The 14,191-nt window shown below is 51.2% G+C and overlaps 2 protein-coding genes across 10 annotated transcripts in view; one reads left to right on the top strand and one right to left on the bottom strand.

The window, feature by feature from the left end:
- The window catches only part of UBP1 (upstream binding protein 1), a 41,704-nt gene extending 31,436 nt beyond the window's left edge, over positions 1-10,268 (top strand). For 3 of the 7 annotated variants that reach the window (XM_040964201.1, XM_040964225.1, XM_040964234.1), the window contains 7 exons: positions 926-980; positions 1,188-1,281; positions 3,907-3,997; positions 4,655-4,773; positions 6,451-6,593; positions 7,471-7,522; positions 8,442-10,268. In XM_040964201.1, coding sequence (XP_040820135.1) covers positions 926-980; positions 1,188-1,281; positions 3,907-3,997; positions 4,655-4,773; positions 6,451-6,593; positions 7,471-7,522; positions 8,442-8,479 — 592 coding nt within the window. In that variant the 3' untranslated portion in view covers positions 8,480-10,268. The remainder of the gene's footprint in view (positions 1-925; positions 981-1,187; positions 1,282-3,906; positions 3,998-4,654; positions 4,774-6,450; positions 6,594-7,470; positions 7,523-8,441) is intronic. The other 4 variants (XR_005882016.1, XR_005882014.1, XR_005882013.1 and 1 more) reach the window with 4 other exon arrangements.
- Positions 10,269-11,435: 1,167 nt separating this feature from the next.
- The window catches only part of FBXL2 (F-box and leucine rich repeat protein 2), a 43,344-nt gene continuing 40,588 nt past the window's right edge, over positions 11,436-14,191 (bottom strand). For all 3 annotated transcript variants that reach the window (XM_040964248.1, XM_040964257.1, XM_040964265.1), the window contains 2 exons: positions 12,386-12,598; positions 11,436-11,864 (listed from right to left, as the gene is read on the bottom strand). In XM_040964248.1, coding sequence (XP_040820182.1) covers positions 11,757-11,864; positions 12,386-12,598 — 321 coding nt within the window. In that variant the 3' untranslated portion in view covers positions 11,436-11,756. The remainder of the gene's footprint in view (positions 11,865-12,385; positions 12,599-14,191) is intronic.

Raw genomic sequence — 14,191 nt, 5'->3', positions numbered from 1 at the left:
CCACAAAGGACAAGGTGTCAGTTTCTATCCCCACTCTTGTCATGCTGACGAGGCCTGAGCGAGCCGAGTGCACCGATGAGGCGGCTCATTCGCCTGTGCGCTGTGGTTATTTGTGGACAGACACGGGAGAGACCGGGGCACCGGAGTGCTGTCAGAGGGTGTGCACAGCCCTAGAGGCACACCCTGCACTCCCATTTTTGCGAGTCGCCTGGGGGTTCCTGAGAGCCTGCTGCTTTTGCTGTGCAGGAGTCATCCCCTGGAGGGAGAAGAGCTGGAGCCCGCAGAGCAGTGGGCGTAGATGGCTGCGGGGCCGGGGGCTCCACAGAGCTACCACTCTGCCATTCTGCCTTGAGACACAGAGGCAGTGGTTTGAGCTGCTTTGTTCTGTTCTCTTCCTTTTGCCCTTTTTACTCATGGATATATGTTCATCATATAGTTTTACTTAGAATCATTCTGTTGTAACTCAGTATTTTCCCGATTTTTTTGGGGGGGAGGGGGTGGACAGCTTTTTCAGTTGTTTGTAGTATCTATATATTTTTTAAATGTTTTTCCTAACTAAAATACGTGACTGTCTATTTTTCTCACACCTTCAGAGGTAATTTGTTCACAGAATTTTGAATTTTTGGCTGCAGTGAGTGCAGAGGTCCAAATTGAGACAGGATCTGTGTTTGACCCTTGTCGTAGCTTCCACAGTCTAGCCTGCAGCGCCTGCTCTTGTTGCAAACCCACAAAGCTCCCTGTTAGTGCTGCCTTATTGGAAGTCGGGGTGGGGAAAGCAGCCATCAGGGTGAGAACCAGTACATCAGTGTCAGGCTCATTGTAATTCCCCAAGTGGCGCCCACTCAGTGAATCTAGTGTAGCAGCTCTCGGCGGCGCGGGTTCTAGAAGCAGCGTGTGTCAGCGCTTCCTTTTCCTCTCTCTGCAGCAATTCTTCATCGCCGAATCATCAGGGAGATGGCGCTTCCCAGGCCACCACTGAGGTAGGTCTGTTCCCCAGCTGTGTGGGGTTGCCTGGCTCCTGACCAGGGTTCAGGTCCCTGCAGTCACACATTCCTCTGGAGTGCTTTGGCAAGCCTTGGGCTTTCTGTGGTGTATTTAAATGTTCCCAATAACACTCCAGGAACTTGGGTTCTTTTCTGCAAGCTTGAATTATCTCTTCTCTTTGTGTTCATTTTCCTTGTTGATAGCAAATTCAGCCTTCTGCTACGCCCCAGGAAACACAGCAGTGGCTGCTCAAGAACAGATTCTCTTCCTACACAAGACTGTTCTCTAACTTTTCAGGTATGTCTTTTACATGCACATGATCCAGTGTTTTGTTTGTGTGTTTCTCTGCTTAAGAAAACTTTCAGAATTTAAAAAAAATGGAATGTTACAGATGGATAGCTATGGAGCTGCAGAAATGTAGAGAGCTCCCATGTTCCCATTCCCAATAATTATATCTTTAAAATAAATAAAGGTTTATTTATTTGAAAGGTAGGAAGAGGTTAATGATATATCTTCCATCCACTGCTTCACTTCCCAAATGTCAACGGCAGCCAGGACTGGGCAAGGACAAAGCCAGAAGATAGAATTCTGCCGTGCCCTCTCCCAAGAGCGGCCGGGCCCTGGCACTCAGGCCGCCCTGCTGTCTCCCAGGAGCAAGTGTTAGCCTGGCGCTGCCTTGGAAGCCAAAGACCTGGGATGCCAGTGCTGCATGCCGGCGTTTAACCCCCTGGGCCACAGTACCACCTCCTCTGACAGTTAAATGTTGTGTAACGGTTGCACACTAACAAAAGCAGGACACTGGCATTGGTGTGATATATGAATGAAGCTCAATGTCACTTCATCACAGTTAGTACAGAGAACTGTGCCAGTGCCACAGCAGTCTCCTGTCACTGCTTTCTGGGCCGACCCGTCACCCTCCACCTTGCCCTCCCCCTTGCTATCTCTATCCTGCACGCCACTGCACTCTTCCGTAATCTGTGAGGTCGCCCTGTTTGGGACATGATGCAGGTAGGCACATCTGTGACCTCTGGAGCTCGGCCTTTCTGTCTGCTGGTCTCTCTTGATTTTGTTTTGCTTTCTTTCATTCCACATGGTGAGCTCAGGATCCACCTAATTTTTTCATGTATCAATAGTTAACCCTTATTGCTGAGTACTATTTCATGGTGTAAATGTACTAGATGTTATTTTATTTGTGACTGTAAGTTTCTCCCCCAAAGCTAGTGAGCCAGAGGGGATGCTGAGAGGAGCAAAAACAGGAGCCACACAGGACAGGGTAGGCCTTCCCAGAGCTGTTGGCCTGCAGGATCCTTTGCCAGCAGAAGACGTAGCTAGCATGTCCTACAGTGTTTCCGGAGCACTGCTGGTCACAGCAGAGCAGACCCTGAAGCGTTGTGCTGCTGGGATAGAGCACCTGTGTGTGTGCTCGCCAGCCAGAGGAACAGCACCATAACCTGCTTAGACCATTTACAAGTTGTACAATGGGTAGGTAATCTTCCTGTTGGCTGTTCCTTTAAAATCAAAGGACCAGATGGAAGTCATTTGCTAGCTTAGATGCATGCTTTTATGTGACTAAGGAATGCCTTTGTGTGAACAACCAGACATTGTTAGGGCAGTGGATGGGCTGCTGTCTTGATTCACCCCTAGAGAAGGGAAATGAAAAGCCCAGTGCAGAGACCTTGGCCACTGGGCCTGAGGGAGGCCCCAAGCACTCTAGTGGGATCAGGCAGGTGGCCGTCTCCTTCTAGGGAGTACTGTGCTCCTGTCACTGTCAGCCCTGATCTGGAGCCATGATGTCCTGCCTTGGCCTCCGCCTATGGCTTCCTCCAGAGGGCTCGGGACTGGCCCATGCGCCTTTAGGCATTGCAGTCCTGACCGGAGGACAGTGAAGAGAGTGAGGCCTCCAGGAAGGCTGTGTGCTTGGGCTCCTGTGTCTGCCATCTCTGGGGACAGCCAAGAGCCCTGTCTCCGAGGTGTGCAGGAGACCCCAGTGGAAAGCCGAGAGGACCTCCCCGTCAGACTTCACAGACAGCCGTGCTCCAGCGCTCCCGAGAGCTGTGCTCCTCTGGGGTTCTTTCTTTTACAAACTGGAAGTTTACCAGGCTCTGATTTGAGAGAGTGGAGCTCTTCAAAACAAAGACCCTGTTGTCTTGTTACAATTGTGAGTGGCTGTTTATCGAATGGAAGTCCGCCTTCATCTCAGGGCATCTTTGTTGTCACAGTAAACTGCATTGACAGTTGGTAAGAGAAGTAGACAGAAGGTTATGGATGTACTCAGGCATAAAAGGTAGAGACAAGAATCTGCTGAACTCCCATGTGACGAATCCTGGCTTTCAGAACTGCTAACCTGGGGCTCGGCTGCTCTCTGGGGCTCTCCCACTTTGTTTATTTTAGAGCAAATCCTAACTATCAGGTCATTTGTGCTTATCAAGTATCCACAAGGGAAATGTGAAGGTATGAAGCGCAGTTCTCGGCTGTGTTTTCCTATTAAAACTGGCTGCTGGGTCCAAAGCCTTTGACTTGATGTTGCATGCTGCAGGATAGAGCAGCTTGTTCGTTCCTGCTCTGTGACCAGCTCGCTGTGAGCTTGAACAAGACTTGGATGTTCTCTTCTGTAAAATCTCAGCCTGACTGGTCTGGGGAGCCCTGGTCATCCACACCACACCGCACCCACACACTAACGCCCTGCTCTGTGCTGTGGCTTCTGAGTTGCTGGATCTTCAGTGAGCTCGTCCCTATACAAGGTGTGAGGACGTCGGCATTTTCCGTGGCTGTGAGGGCCACATGGTGTGTCTCACGTCATCCAGGCATATCCTTGCCCAGGACACTGTTTGCAAGGAGACGGAACTGCCCGCAGACAAGTCTGTCAGGAAGCCAGCTCTGTCTGTCCTCTATGGATTGAAGAATGTCTTTATTCTTCTCCAGGTGCCGACTTACTAAAACTGACAAAGGAGGATTTAGTTCAGATTTGTGGTGCAGCCGATGGGATTCGGCTCTACAATTCACTCAAGTCCAGGTAAACTCCTGTGGATGCTTTGCATGAGATAAGAACAAACCTGTCTTGACATGGGGATCTGGGCGGCGTGTGTCCACGCAAGGGGTGGGCTGGTGTGCACGCCAGACAGGCACGGCTAGCCTGCAGGTACTCACCGGGCAGGGGTAGACAGTCAGATGGGTACAGACACACAGGGGCAGGACTTGGTTCTGGAAGACAACCGGGTGTGTTGCCAGGAAAAGAAAACTAATTTAGGTGAGTGTTACCGAATCTGTGGTTTTCAAGGTCATGGCTTGTACTGAACAGTTATTAAAAATGTAAACTTGTAATGGTGAACTAAAGTCATGGCTCTGTAAACAGAGCTGTCTGTTTTAAGATGCATTTACTGTCACTGCATTTCTAGACTTGAGGTGTGAGATTTCCATTAAAATTGAAACTTACTGTTTGTAAATTATGACTTAACTTGCATCTGACAGGCCGTCCCCAGTAGTCTGGACCACAGATGGTTAGACAACCTGTGACAGTTGGTGTGAGATGGTTTTTTTTTTATTCATAAATTGCTTTGTGTAATGAAAAAACTGTAAAGTTCTCATAAGGAGATAGAACTTGGATTCCTGTAGTTGCTATGTGTACAGGGTGTAAGGCCCAAGCTCATTAGTGGCCTCTTCTGATTTGCAGGTCAGTCAGGCCTCGTTTAACCATCTATGTCTGCCAGGAGCAGCCGCGCAGCACAGCCCTGAGAGGGCAGCAGCCAGCTGCAGGCAGTGCAGGCGAGAACGGTGGTGGGACACCCTATGGTAGGTATCAAGGGCATTTCACTTCTGTCACTTCCTTTCTGAAATTGTCAGAGAAGAGCGGCCTTGGGTGGTGCTTTGGCGTGCTCCTCTGGATTCAGACTGCCCGATGGCTGTGGTGAGTTCTGACAGCTGGGAGGCAGCCCTTCTAGTGCCAGGAAGGGAAACCAGCAACCTCTGTTACCAGCCACACCAGGGATCTTGTCGTTTCTTTCAGTTTATTTAAAAGGCAGAGAGCCAGAGATCTTCACCTGCTGGTTCACTTCCCACTTCATCTGAGTTTAGAGCAGGTCAGAGGCCAGAACTCCATCTCTGCTCCCACCTGAGTAGCAGAAACCTGAGCCCTTGAGCCATCAGCGGCTGCTTCCCCTGATGGCATTAGTAGCAGACATGTGGGGCTGGCGTTGTGACACCAACACTCCATGTCAGAGTGTCAGTTTGGAGCCCAGCTAATCTGCCTCTGATCCAGCTCCCTGCTGATGTGCCTGGGAACGAAACAGGTGGAAAGCAAAGTGCCCTGCCTTGCACAGGGGAGACCCAGATGGAGTTCCTGGCAGAGGATGTATCTCCAAGTTTTCCCATAAAAGACCACTTCTAACTATTCCATGCTAGAGAACCTTTCAGGTCTGCCACTGCTAGCAGCCATGTTCCAGTAAAACTGCCAGAAAACTACTAAGTAGCAAGCAGGAGTTGGCCATGGCCAGTCTGCCGATGCAGTGAGCCCTGCTGGGATCATCTCTGTGGTCTCGGCCTCATTTTAGTTTCAGGTTCAGAGCCCGTCACGGGGATGTCCGCAGTCCCACTCACAGAAAGCCAGGGCCAAGCCGAGCTCCAATGTGGATGGCTCCAGGGCGTGTGTGGGGAGCAGCGGTGGGGTGCCCCTGGCTGCAGGCGTGTGCTGTGCAGCCATCTGCTGGTGACACAGGTGTGCCAGAGATGCAGAACACGGCACAGACTACCTGTAAAGATTGGCATGTCATCTGGAGCTGCAGCTTTTCCATGGTGTCTTCTGCATTGTGTGTATGCAGATAGCTTTATTCCTTAGGATAAATTCTCAAGTAGTCATAGATCAAAAGCCCATGACTCTTAGGGGTTATTTTTATATATTACTAGGGATAACTTTAAAAAAAAACTTTCTTTAGTTGTAATGCATATACCATAACATCCTACCATTGTAAAAAGTACACAATTCAGTGGTATTTGAAATTTACAGTTTTACAGCAGCAGTAGCACAATTTTATTTGCCATTACTCAAAAAATGTCTGTTTGCAGCCTAGTCCCTATTTTGAGGGGCAGAGACAGAGAGCGCTGCCACGTGTCTCATCTGCTGCTTCACTTTTCTCAATGCCAGTGATGACTGGCACAGCTGGTGCTGAGGACAGGATTCATGGACACAGTCCAGGCTTCTGCTGTCTGCTCTGGGTCTTGGGGACCGATGCCTGAGCCTTCAGTGTCACCTCTCAGGATGTGTACCTGCAGAAAGTTGGAGTGAGGGGCTAGAGACAGGCATCGCATCTAGGCCCTCCAATGCACAATGCAGGAGTCTCACATGCTAAGCTATGGCCTGCTCCCATGTTCCAGTCTTACATCCGGTGCTTAGTTGGGCTCTTCTGTGGATCTGTAGGTCAGGTAGAAAAGAAATTATAGGTCACTGTTAAAGCGGTCTACTTTCTTTTTCAGTTTATCATGCAATCTACTTGGAAGAAATGGTTGCCTCAGAAGTTGCTCGGAAGCTTGCACTGGTGTTTAATATTCCTTTTCACAAAATCAACCAGGTTTACAGACAAGGCCCCACTGGTATCCACATCCTTGTTAGCGATCAGGTAATGGACAGGCTTGCCTGTTCTCGCTTCCTCTCCCATTGGCGTTTGTCTCTGCACATCATAGAACTGTGGAGACATGGTGTCGTTTCTTGCAAATACTCAGGAGAACTGTTTTCAAAAGATAGGGACTCAAAATAGACGTATTTTTAAAATTTTTATGTATTTTAAAGGCAGTCGCACACAGACACACAAGTACAAGGAGAGGGAGGAAGGGGTGGGGGGAGAGATCTTTCGCGCGCTGATTGACTCCAGTAGCTGCAGGCGCCGGACCAGGAGCCTGGCACCCCATCCGGGTGTTGTGGCAGGGGCCTGAGGCCTTGGGCCATCCTCTGCCTTCCAGGCATATTAACAGGGAGGACAGGAAGTGGAGCAGCTAGGACTCAAACTGGCACTGTGTAAAGATGCCAGCATTACAGGCAGCAGCTAAATGCACTGCCCCATGGCGCTGAACCCATGACATTACAAGTTACAACCAAGACAATTTCAGCCATCCTAATGATAGGAATACGAGGCAACCTGGCAAGTCCCCCACTTGTCTTTGAAGGCAAGCAGTGCATTGCAGGACTGAGCAGTGGCCCTTTCTGTCAGGAGATAGGGCGGGCGTATGGTCCCTTTGTTGCATTGGATGGCAGTTGCGTAAGCCGCGTAAGTTTTCAAGTGTAAGAGCAAAGCACTTCATGCCAGTCCTGTGGGTGAGCGGCCTGCTCTGTCAGGCCTGTTGTAGCAGGCACCGTCAGCACAGGTCCTGCCGGGTGGCGGGTTGGTTCCCTCACATTTCCTCCAAAGGATCATTGTGGCTGTGAGTTCTGTATTATGCTGTTTCCTTTTAACTGAAATTCTTTGTTAAGAAGGGACACTTGTCTGCCTTTTCTTGCAGATGGTTCAGAACTTTCAAGATGAGAGTTGTTTTTTATTCTCTACGGTAAAAGGTATTTGACACGTGTGTTTTAAATGCTAGAATCATGAAAATCAGTACGTGCCCCTAAATGCGTGGATCCTTGATCATGCTGGCTCTACTGATTTTAGGAAGTTAGGAGTTGGAGGAAGAAAATGAAAATATTGTCGCTGCTGCTTGTAGCTGTAGGTAGCAACTGGGGAGGGAGTCCTCCCGTGGGCCAGGGGTCTCGGCATCTCCCCGTGTGCTCTGTGTCGGACTGTGCGCACTTTGAGCCTGATACAGGGCCACAGTGAGAGTCCACCCCCGGCGGGCGGGCAGCCCCACGCTGGGCAGCAGCAGGAACATGTCCATAATGGAGTGAAGGACAGGGGGCGGTCTGTGCTTGCGGGGGCAGTGGAGCCTGGCTGGGAGCTACTGGGCAAGACAGAGCGTTCCCACTGCAGCCAGCACGGGACCCCCACCGCCACGCGGCTCATTGTTTTCAGACTAGTCCTGTGCTACAAGTAACTTGGGAGTTCCCGGAGCACTGTCATTGCATACTGAGGCTGCTGGGCCAAAGTGGTGGTGCACGGGTTGGAAATGTTGCAACTCCCTCTCCAAGGAATTCACACGCTTTCCCGCAGACACAGGTGCGTGGGCCCAGTGCTGCTGCTTCAGGTTCTTTGTGCGTTTTGCATGGGGCTCGTGTAGCCCTCTGGCCTGTACAGCATCTCCTCTGCTCCTGCTGGTGTGGCCAGAACCCCGCTGTGCACTGTGGGAGCCCACAGGAGCGGGGCTAGACAGGAAGCAGCTGCCTGCCAACGCCAGAAAGGAGTGCCAGCACGCACAGCCAGGTCAAGCCTGAATTGGAAAGGGAACTGTAGATTCCAGGGAATTTTGAATTTAATAGTCTTGCCTTCTCCTTAGCCTGATTAAAAATTAATGACCATTTTTTTCCTTTTCTTCTGCAGCTGAAAATAATGATGGTATCCACATAATTTTGAAGTGATGTCTTATGTATTCTGAACTATAATTCACTACCAAATAGTCATGCTTAGAAGTGTGTGAAGACCGAATCCAAGAAATCTTGGCATTGGATTTTACCATATGAAATGTTTCATATTGAAAACACAAGATTGAAAGCCCTTCTCATGAGCTGTGTGAGCGGCAAGTCTCCTCACTGTCACTGCCATGGCCGAGCACGTCGGGACAGCGCGTCCCCAGCCCTGCAGGCCAGCGCGGGCCAGAGGCCAACAGATACAGTCCCTGGAAGCAGCTCCGCTGTCTTTACACTGTATGCGGTTTGGAATTGAATGTAAAAGCTTACTGTGGGCATTTACCTTTCTGGGCCAGTGTGGCTTTCGTCGCCAGAACCTTACGCTGAGCTGGGGACGGGCTGGGGGACAGTGCTGCGTGCAGCCAGCGTGGAACCTGCCTGTGGAGGGAGGCGTGTGCTGGCCTGGCAGCCAGTGGTCAGGGGAGCAGCTCGGCGCCGCCTCAGAGGAAATCATGTCTGCCTGATGTGATGGCGGCGGAGCCAGGAAGATCCAAGCCAGGAAGCCGGGCTTGGAGCGGAGTGCATTTCAGGAGTACCTTGGTGAGAGGATCAGTGTAAATCCTAATAGGTACAAAGACTCGTATTTTTGCTTTGTCACAGGTTTATTGAAACTGTTTTGCTTCTGCTTCCATTTTTAGCATTTTAGTTTCTGGTTTTCCTTTGTTGAAGCCTCCTTGACTTTTATATTCATGTGGTTTTCTTTCTCATTTCCCTCTGCCTCTCCATCCTTAGCCCCACGCTGCCCTGTTCTTAATCACTGTTAAAGCCCTGGCCCGGACATTGGAAATGAGTGGTGTGAGTAGCGGTGAGGTGTTACTGTTGATAGCTTCTGACTCGGTGTCCTGGGATCTGGTATGAACAAGATGGAGTCATTCATGGCAACACTAGGTGGCAGAAAGCACACACTCGGTGCACCGTCGCGGATGCGCCTTCTGGGGACGGCTAGGGCTTTTTATACACGTACTAGCTTTTCTATAAAAAGAGTGCCTCTTTTGTAAAACCAAATGCTTCTCTGCTGGCCTACATGTCAAGGGAACTTAGTATTTCCTCCTCTTCCTCCTAGTCTCTGTTTCACCCCAGAGCCTTCCCAGAACTCATGAGAAAGCAGCTTGGAGGCCTGTGGTGGCACAGAGGCCCCCACTTTCACTGTAACATCTCTGTCCATTTGTCCAGGTCTTGGCTGGTAACCTACTAGTTGGTCCTCATCTGTGTTCAGGTGGAAGAAAGTAGTTTGAGTTTGAAATCTCCCAGAAGACAAACTACTTCAGCGGGTAAAACTCCTTGCTGTATTCGTAAAGGGCGTTCCTGATGGGCTGCAGGGAAGTGTCCCCTCCTGTCTTCAGTCCCCACCATCCCCCGTGGGAGGAGTGCTTGCCTTTCTCCTCCCGCTACGTCTGCATCACCACGTGTTTCTGTGCCAGTTACTTAGGAAGTGAGCTTCTCTTCTACTTCTTTTAAAGTTTTGCTCGTCTATTTAGCATTCCTTCTTGGGTCTCATGATTCATGGAACAATAAATGGCATATAATGCTGTGTGCTACTTTGAATTTCTAATCAGGCTTTAGGAGTGGCGGGTCAAAACACAAGCTCATCCAACCTGAAATGACACTGACGGCATTGAACGTGAGTCTGTCCCAGTGAAACAGGTTCAATAAATTAATGGCACCAGCAAATTTGCTACTTTTTTAAATAGTAGGATGTACACATTTCAGTATAATAAATGTTTTCCGATTGTTTTGCAAATGTGTGTCTCATTTAAAATCCCAATTCCTAATAATGTCACAGCAAGGCGTAGAATGGAGTGGTGCCCTATGTGTTAAAGATAGGAGTATGTGCCAATTTAAATGTCATTAGGCCCAAATGGCTTGTGTTTTTCATTTTGGGTTTATGTTAATGATTATTCCAGTAAGCATTTCACACCTGCCGAGGAAGCAAGCTGTCTTACTGTCTGAATGAGATCATGGGCCCTGAAGGCTTCGGTCATTGAAATCAGGTAGGAGCTTCTGAGACCCACCTCAGTGGCTGAGTTACAGCTCCTTTGCTTAAAGGGCTTCCCTGTTGGTCATTTCCCATACTCCAGGATCGGTGCAAACACCTGCTTCAGTAACTGTATCCAGCATGGTTTGCCCAGAAGTACTGGAGTAGATCGGAAAGCACTAATGCAATAGAGGCAGTGTGTTCAGAGGCCGGCCGCCTTTCGAAGGCCTGTTCACTCAAAGACTGCCTCTGTTTAGCGCCTGGCCCTGCAGGAGGGGCCTGGCACCCAGGTTCCCCGGCAGGTGGTGAGCCCAGTGCACACCTCAGTGGATGGGTCTTACCAGAGAGCGTGTGGAAGCTGACTTGTTCAGATGTTTGCCATAAGATGACAGCAATAAAATCCTGACCTGACTTCTGAAGCACTTTTATCGTATCAGTTGAAAAGCTGCCGTCCCTTCACTGATCCAAGCTTCAAGTGTAAAACTTCTGAACAGTTCTGGTGTAACCTCATTTCTAAGATTTTAAAATAAACTTGGAAAAGAAATTCACACCCACTCTATAGGCATCCACTCATTATTTTAATTGATACTGTAGATAAATCTGCTTTTGTTTGGTCAGCCAAATTTTCTTTGAATTTAAACATAATTCGTTTGTTTTCCCCCGTTGAACCAAAACGCACTCTGTGCTGTGTGTTCTAGAGTTTAGAAGTGTGCATCAAGCGTCACACACTGGGTTGCTGCTTTGGGCCCTTGCAGGGCTCCAAAGAGACAGCAGCCAAAGGCTGGAGAGCCTGTTCCATCCAGGTGGAGTCCTTGTTTCTTTGGTGTCTCATGGAAACCTGTCAGCACACCTTCCGAGTGGAGTCTGACACACAGAACTCGGGCACTGGGAGTGGGCAGTGCCGTGCCCCTGGATGCAGCTAGCTCCTCCTTCATCTTCCACATGGACAAGTCTTGCTACTCACAATGGGCCCCCAGCTGAACCATAAGGTGCAACAGCAACTGCTGAGTTTTCCTGCTCTTTCTGTGCCAATACTGATGGTCTGAGGAATGCTGGAAGCGCCAAGGGTAGGACTTTCAGAGGTACCCACCTTACTAGGAGATCCAGGAGACTGCCAGGCTCCCAGCGGATGGCATCGGAGGGAAATGAAGACGGGCGCCGTCACCAGGGCCGCTGCAGTCCGCACTCAGGTCTCCACCTGCAGGTGCCTTCTGCGCTGGAGAGCCACGAGACAGGTGAGGAGGGCAGCCGCTGTCAGAGGATGACACAGCATCTGCACAAGCGCTGGCCACTGCCGGCCACTGCTGTCGGTGGGGTGACGGGGGCAAAGTAGGCATGCACTTTGACGTGCGGGAGCTGAGCCTGCGTGCAGAAAGGAGAGTGGCATGGCCCTCACCCGGGTATCCTCAGGGCTGTGGTTAGAATCCTAGGACAGCTGGAAGCATCTACTTCACTTTAATGGGAAAAACCAACCCAAATGACAGCTCCCTCCCTCCCCCACCAAGCTGATACAATTTTGCACAAGGGTAGTGAGCAGTGCTGTGACAGCAGCACCCTGGACAGTTGCTTTGGGATGTGAATGCCCAGTTGTTTATAAACTCGGGGCTGATGAAGAAAAGGTGCAGGTGACCCCTACGGGGAAAGCCAACTAAATCCCAACCAGGAGGCCAGACTCCGTTCTGCCGCCTCTGTGCTTCGCTGGGGTCGCCTTGGCTGTGTAAGAGCAGGGACTGAGCAAGGAATCTTGGGGGAAGCCTAGGGTGCCGCCTTTACTGGCAGAGTGGATGGCATGACTGGCTTCAGGGAGAGCAGAGAACATGTTAACTCTTGCTGGGTGACGAACCCTCGCCCTCACGTCACCTACTCCCTTGTCCCGTGCCTACCCGCATCCGCTTGATGCCCGCGCGGGTGACCTGCTGGCAGTCGTAGAGCTCGAGGCGCTCCAGGCCGTGGCAGTGCTCCAGGTGCTCCAGCGCCGCGTCCGTGATGAGCAGGCAGTTGTCCAGCTCCAGGACGCGCAGGCACTCATGGCCGCAGGCGCTGTTGCTCAGGTGCAGGATCCCGTCATCCGTGATGAGCTCACAGTGCGACAGGCTCTGGAGCAGGGAGAGGCAAGAACAGAGGTTTGTGGGATCCCCTCCCGCTGTGGCTCAGAGCCCCAGGAAGCTGGCCCGTGCACGGTAACGAGAACACTGGCTCTGCTAGCTCCAAACTAGAATGACCCACGTGTCCACCAGTGGGTTCAATCTCTTGAGCGGACCCGTCTTACAAAGCCAAGAGGATGAGCCATGTGTGGCAGAGCAATGACACCAAACACGAGGGTACGTGTGCTGACTGCTTGGTGCAAGGACCAGTAGGTGCTCCTGGGAGTCCTTGTTCTTGGCAGGCTAGTGACTGCAAGGGAGAAGGGAAGTATTCCATAGGGTCATTGGAGGAATGACCTAGGGTGCCCAGCTCATGCAAACACACCCACAACACCCACAGCGGCTCCTTCCTGCGTGTGCATTTGCTTCAGTAAGGAGCTGAAAGAAAAACCACCGCCACGCGGATGCAGGAATGGATGCAGCGGCGAGCAGGGGGAGGCCAGGGTAAAGTGGGGCGAGCACATGCTGTCTGATCCGGACCTGACAACTTCTGGTGGACAGAGGAGCGGGTGAGTGGCGGAGTGGGCGCTACGTCCACGAGGTGACAGAGAATCTGAAATGGCCACTGGCTATGGGAAAGAGGACAGGGCAGACGGAGGCTGGGAGGGGGGAAGCCTCAGACCCTGAAGAACACCCCGAGTTCTGCCTTGACATCAGCTGTATAGCTCCTTGCTCACCAACCTGCTTACAGGAGAGTGCCCATGGAAGTTGGTGTGGAATCCTTGCTGTTCACAGGCTTTTTAGCTTTTAGGACTAAAGAAGACTTTGTATACTTGTGCAAAAGATTGTTTCAAATTGGAGTAGACTCTGCTTAATGATGATGTAACCATAAAAAAAGCACATATTTATAAATTGCTCATCTTTGTATATATCGACATTCACAGGCAGCCTGGAGATAGTGCGTGCTAACTTCTTCATTTGAAAGCAGAGGAACTGAGAAATTATGTTGCTTATCTGGGACCAAGCAGACATGGTCACCAACCCCTGGCCCTGCCGTGAGAACATGAGTCTCCCCAGAGCGCAGCCTGGGCTGCTCCTTTTAGGGCCTGCAGAGAAGAGGGGCGTCGGCTGGGGGGCTGGCTGCACCCCACACACACAGCCTTCCTGGTCCTCGGCTCCAGGCGGGGCTGACAGGGGCTGCTAGCTCTCCACTTCATTCTGGAATCTGTCAGGACAGAGCTCGTCTCTGCTGACACGCCTTCGGGGTTTGCGGGTTGAGGGTGGTGTGGGTGGGCCCTAGCCCCTAACTGTGGCATGACCCGGGAGTGTGCCAGCTACAGCACTTCCCTGCTCCATCTCCCCAACTGCTGGTGAGTATGTGGGGAGCAGGTCTGTCCACAATCCCACCACAACTCTGGCCAGAGTCCCAGCGGGGGCGGGGGGGCAAGCTCCCACCACGCCTGTGCCCAAGGGGAGAGGGGGCCAGCAGGGCAGCTGGTGGCCCAGTGGGGCTTACAGAATTCTACAAGCCAGAGGAGGGAAAGCTGGTGTTGGGACCATCTGGGGCCCAGTCCAGGCAGCAGGGCCTGGGTGTAGGGAGGCCAC

Source organism: Ochotona curzoniae, unplaced genomic scaffold (assembly GCF_017591425.1).
Source record: "Ochotona curzoniae isolate NIBS_2020 unplaced genomic scaffold, NIBS_Ocur_1.0 contig_1302, whole genome shotgun sequence".
In the NCBI taxonomy this organism is placed as follows: Eukaryota; Metazoa; Chordata; class Mammalia; order Lagomorpha; family Ochotonidae; genus Ochotona; species Ochotona curzoniae.
This window is presented reverse-complemented; position numbering and strand designations above follow the sequence as displayed.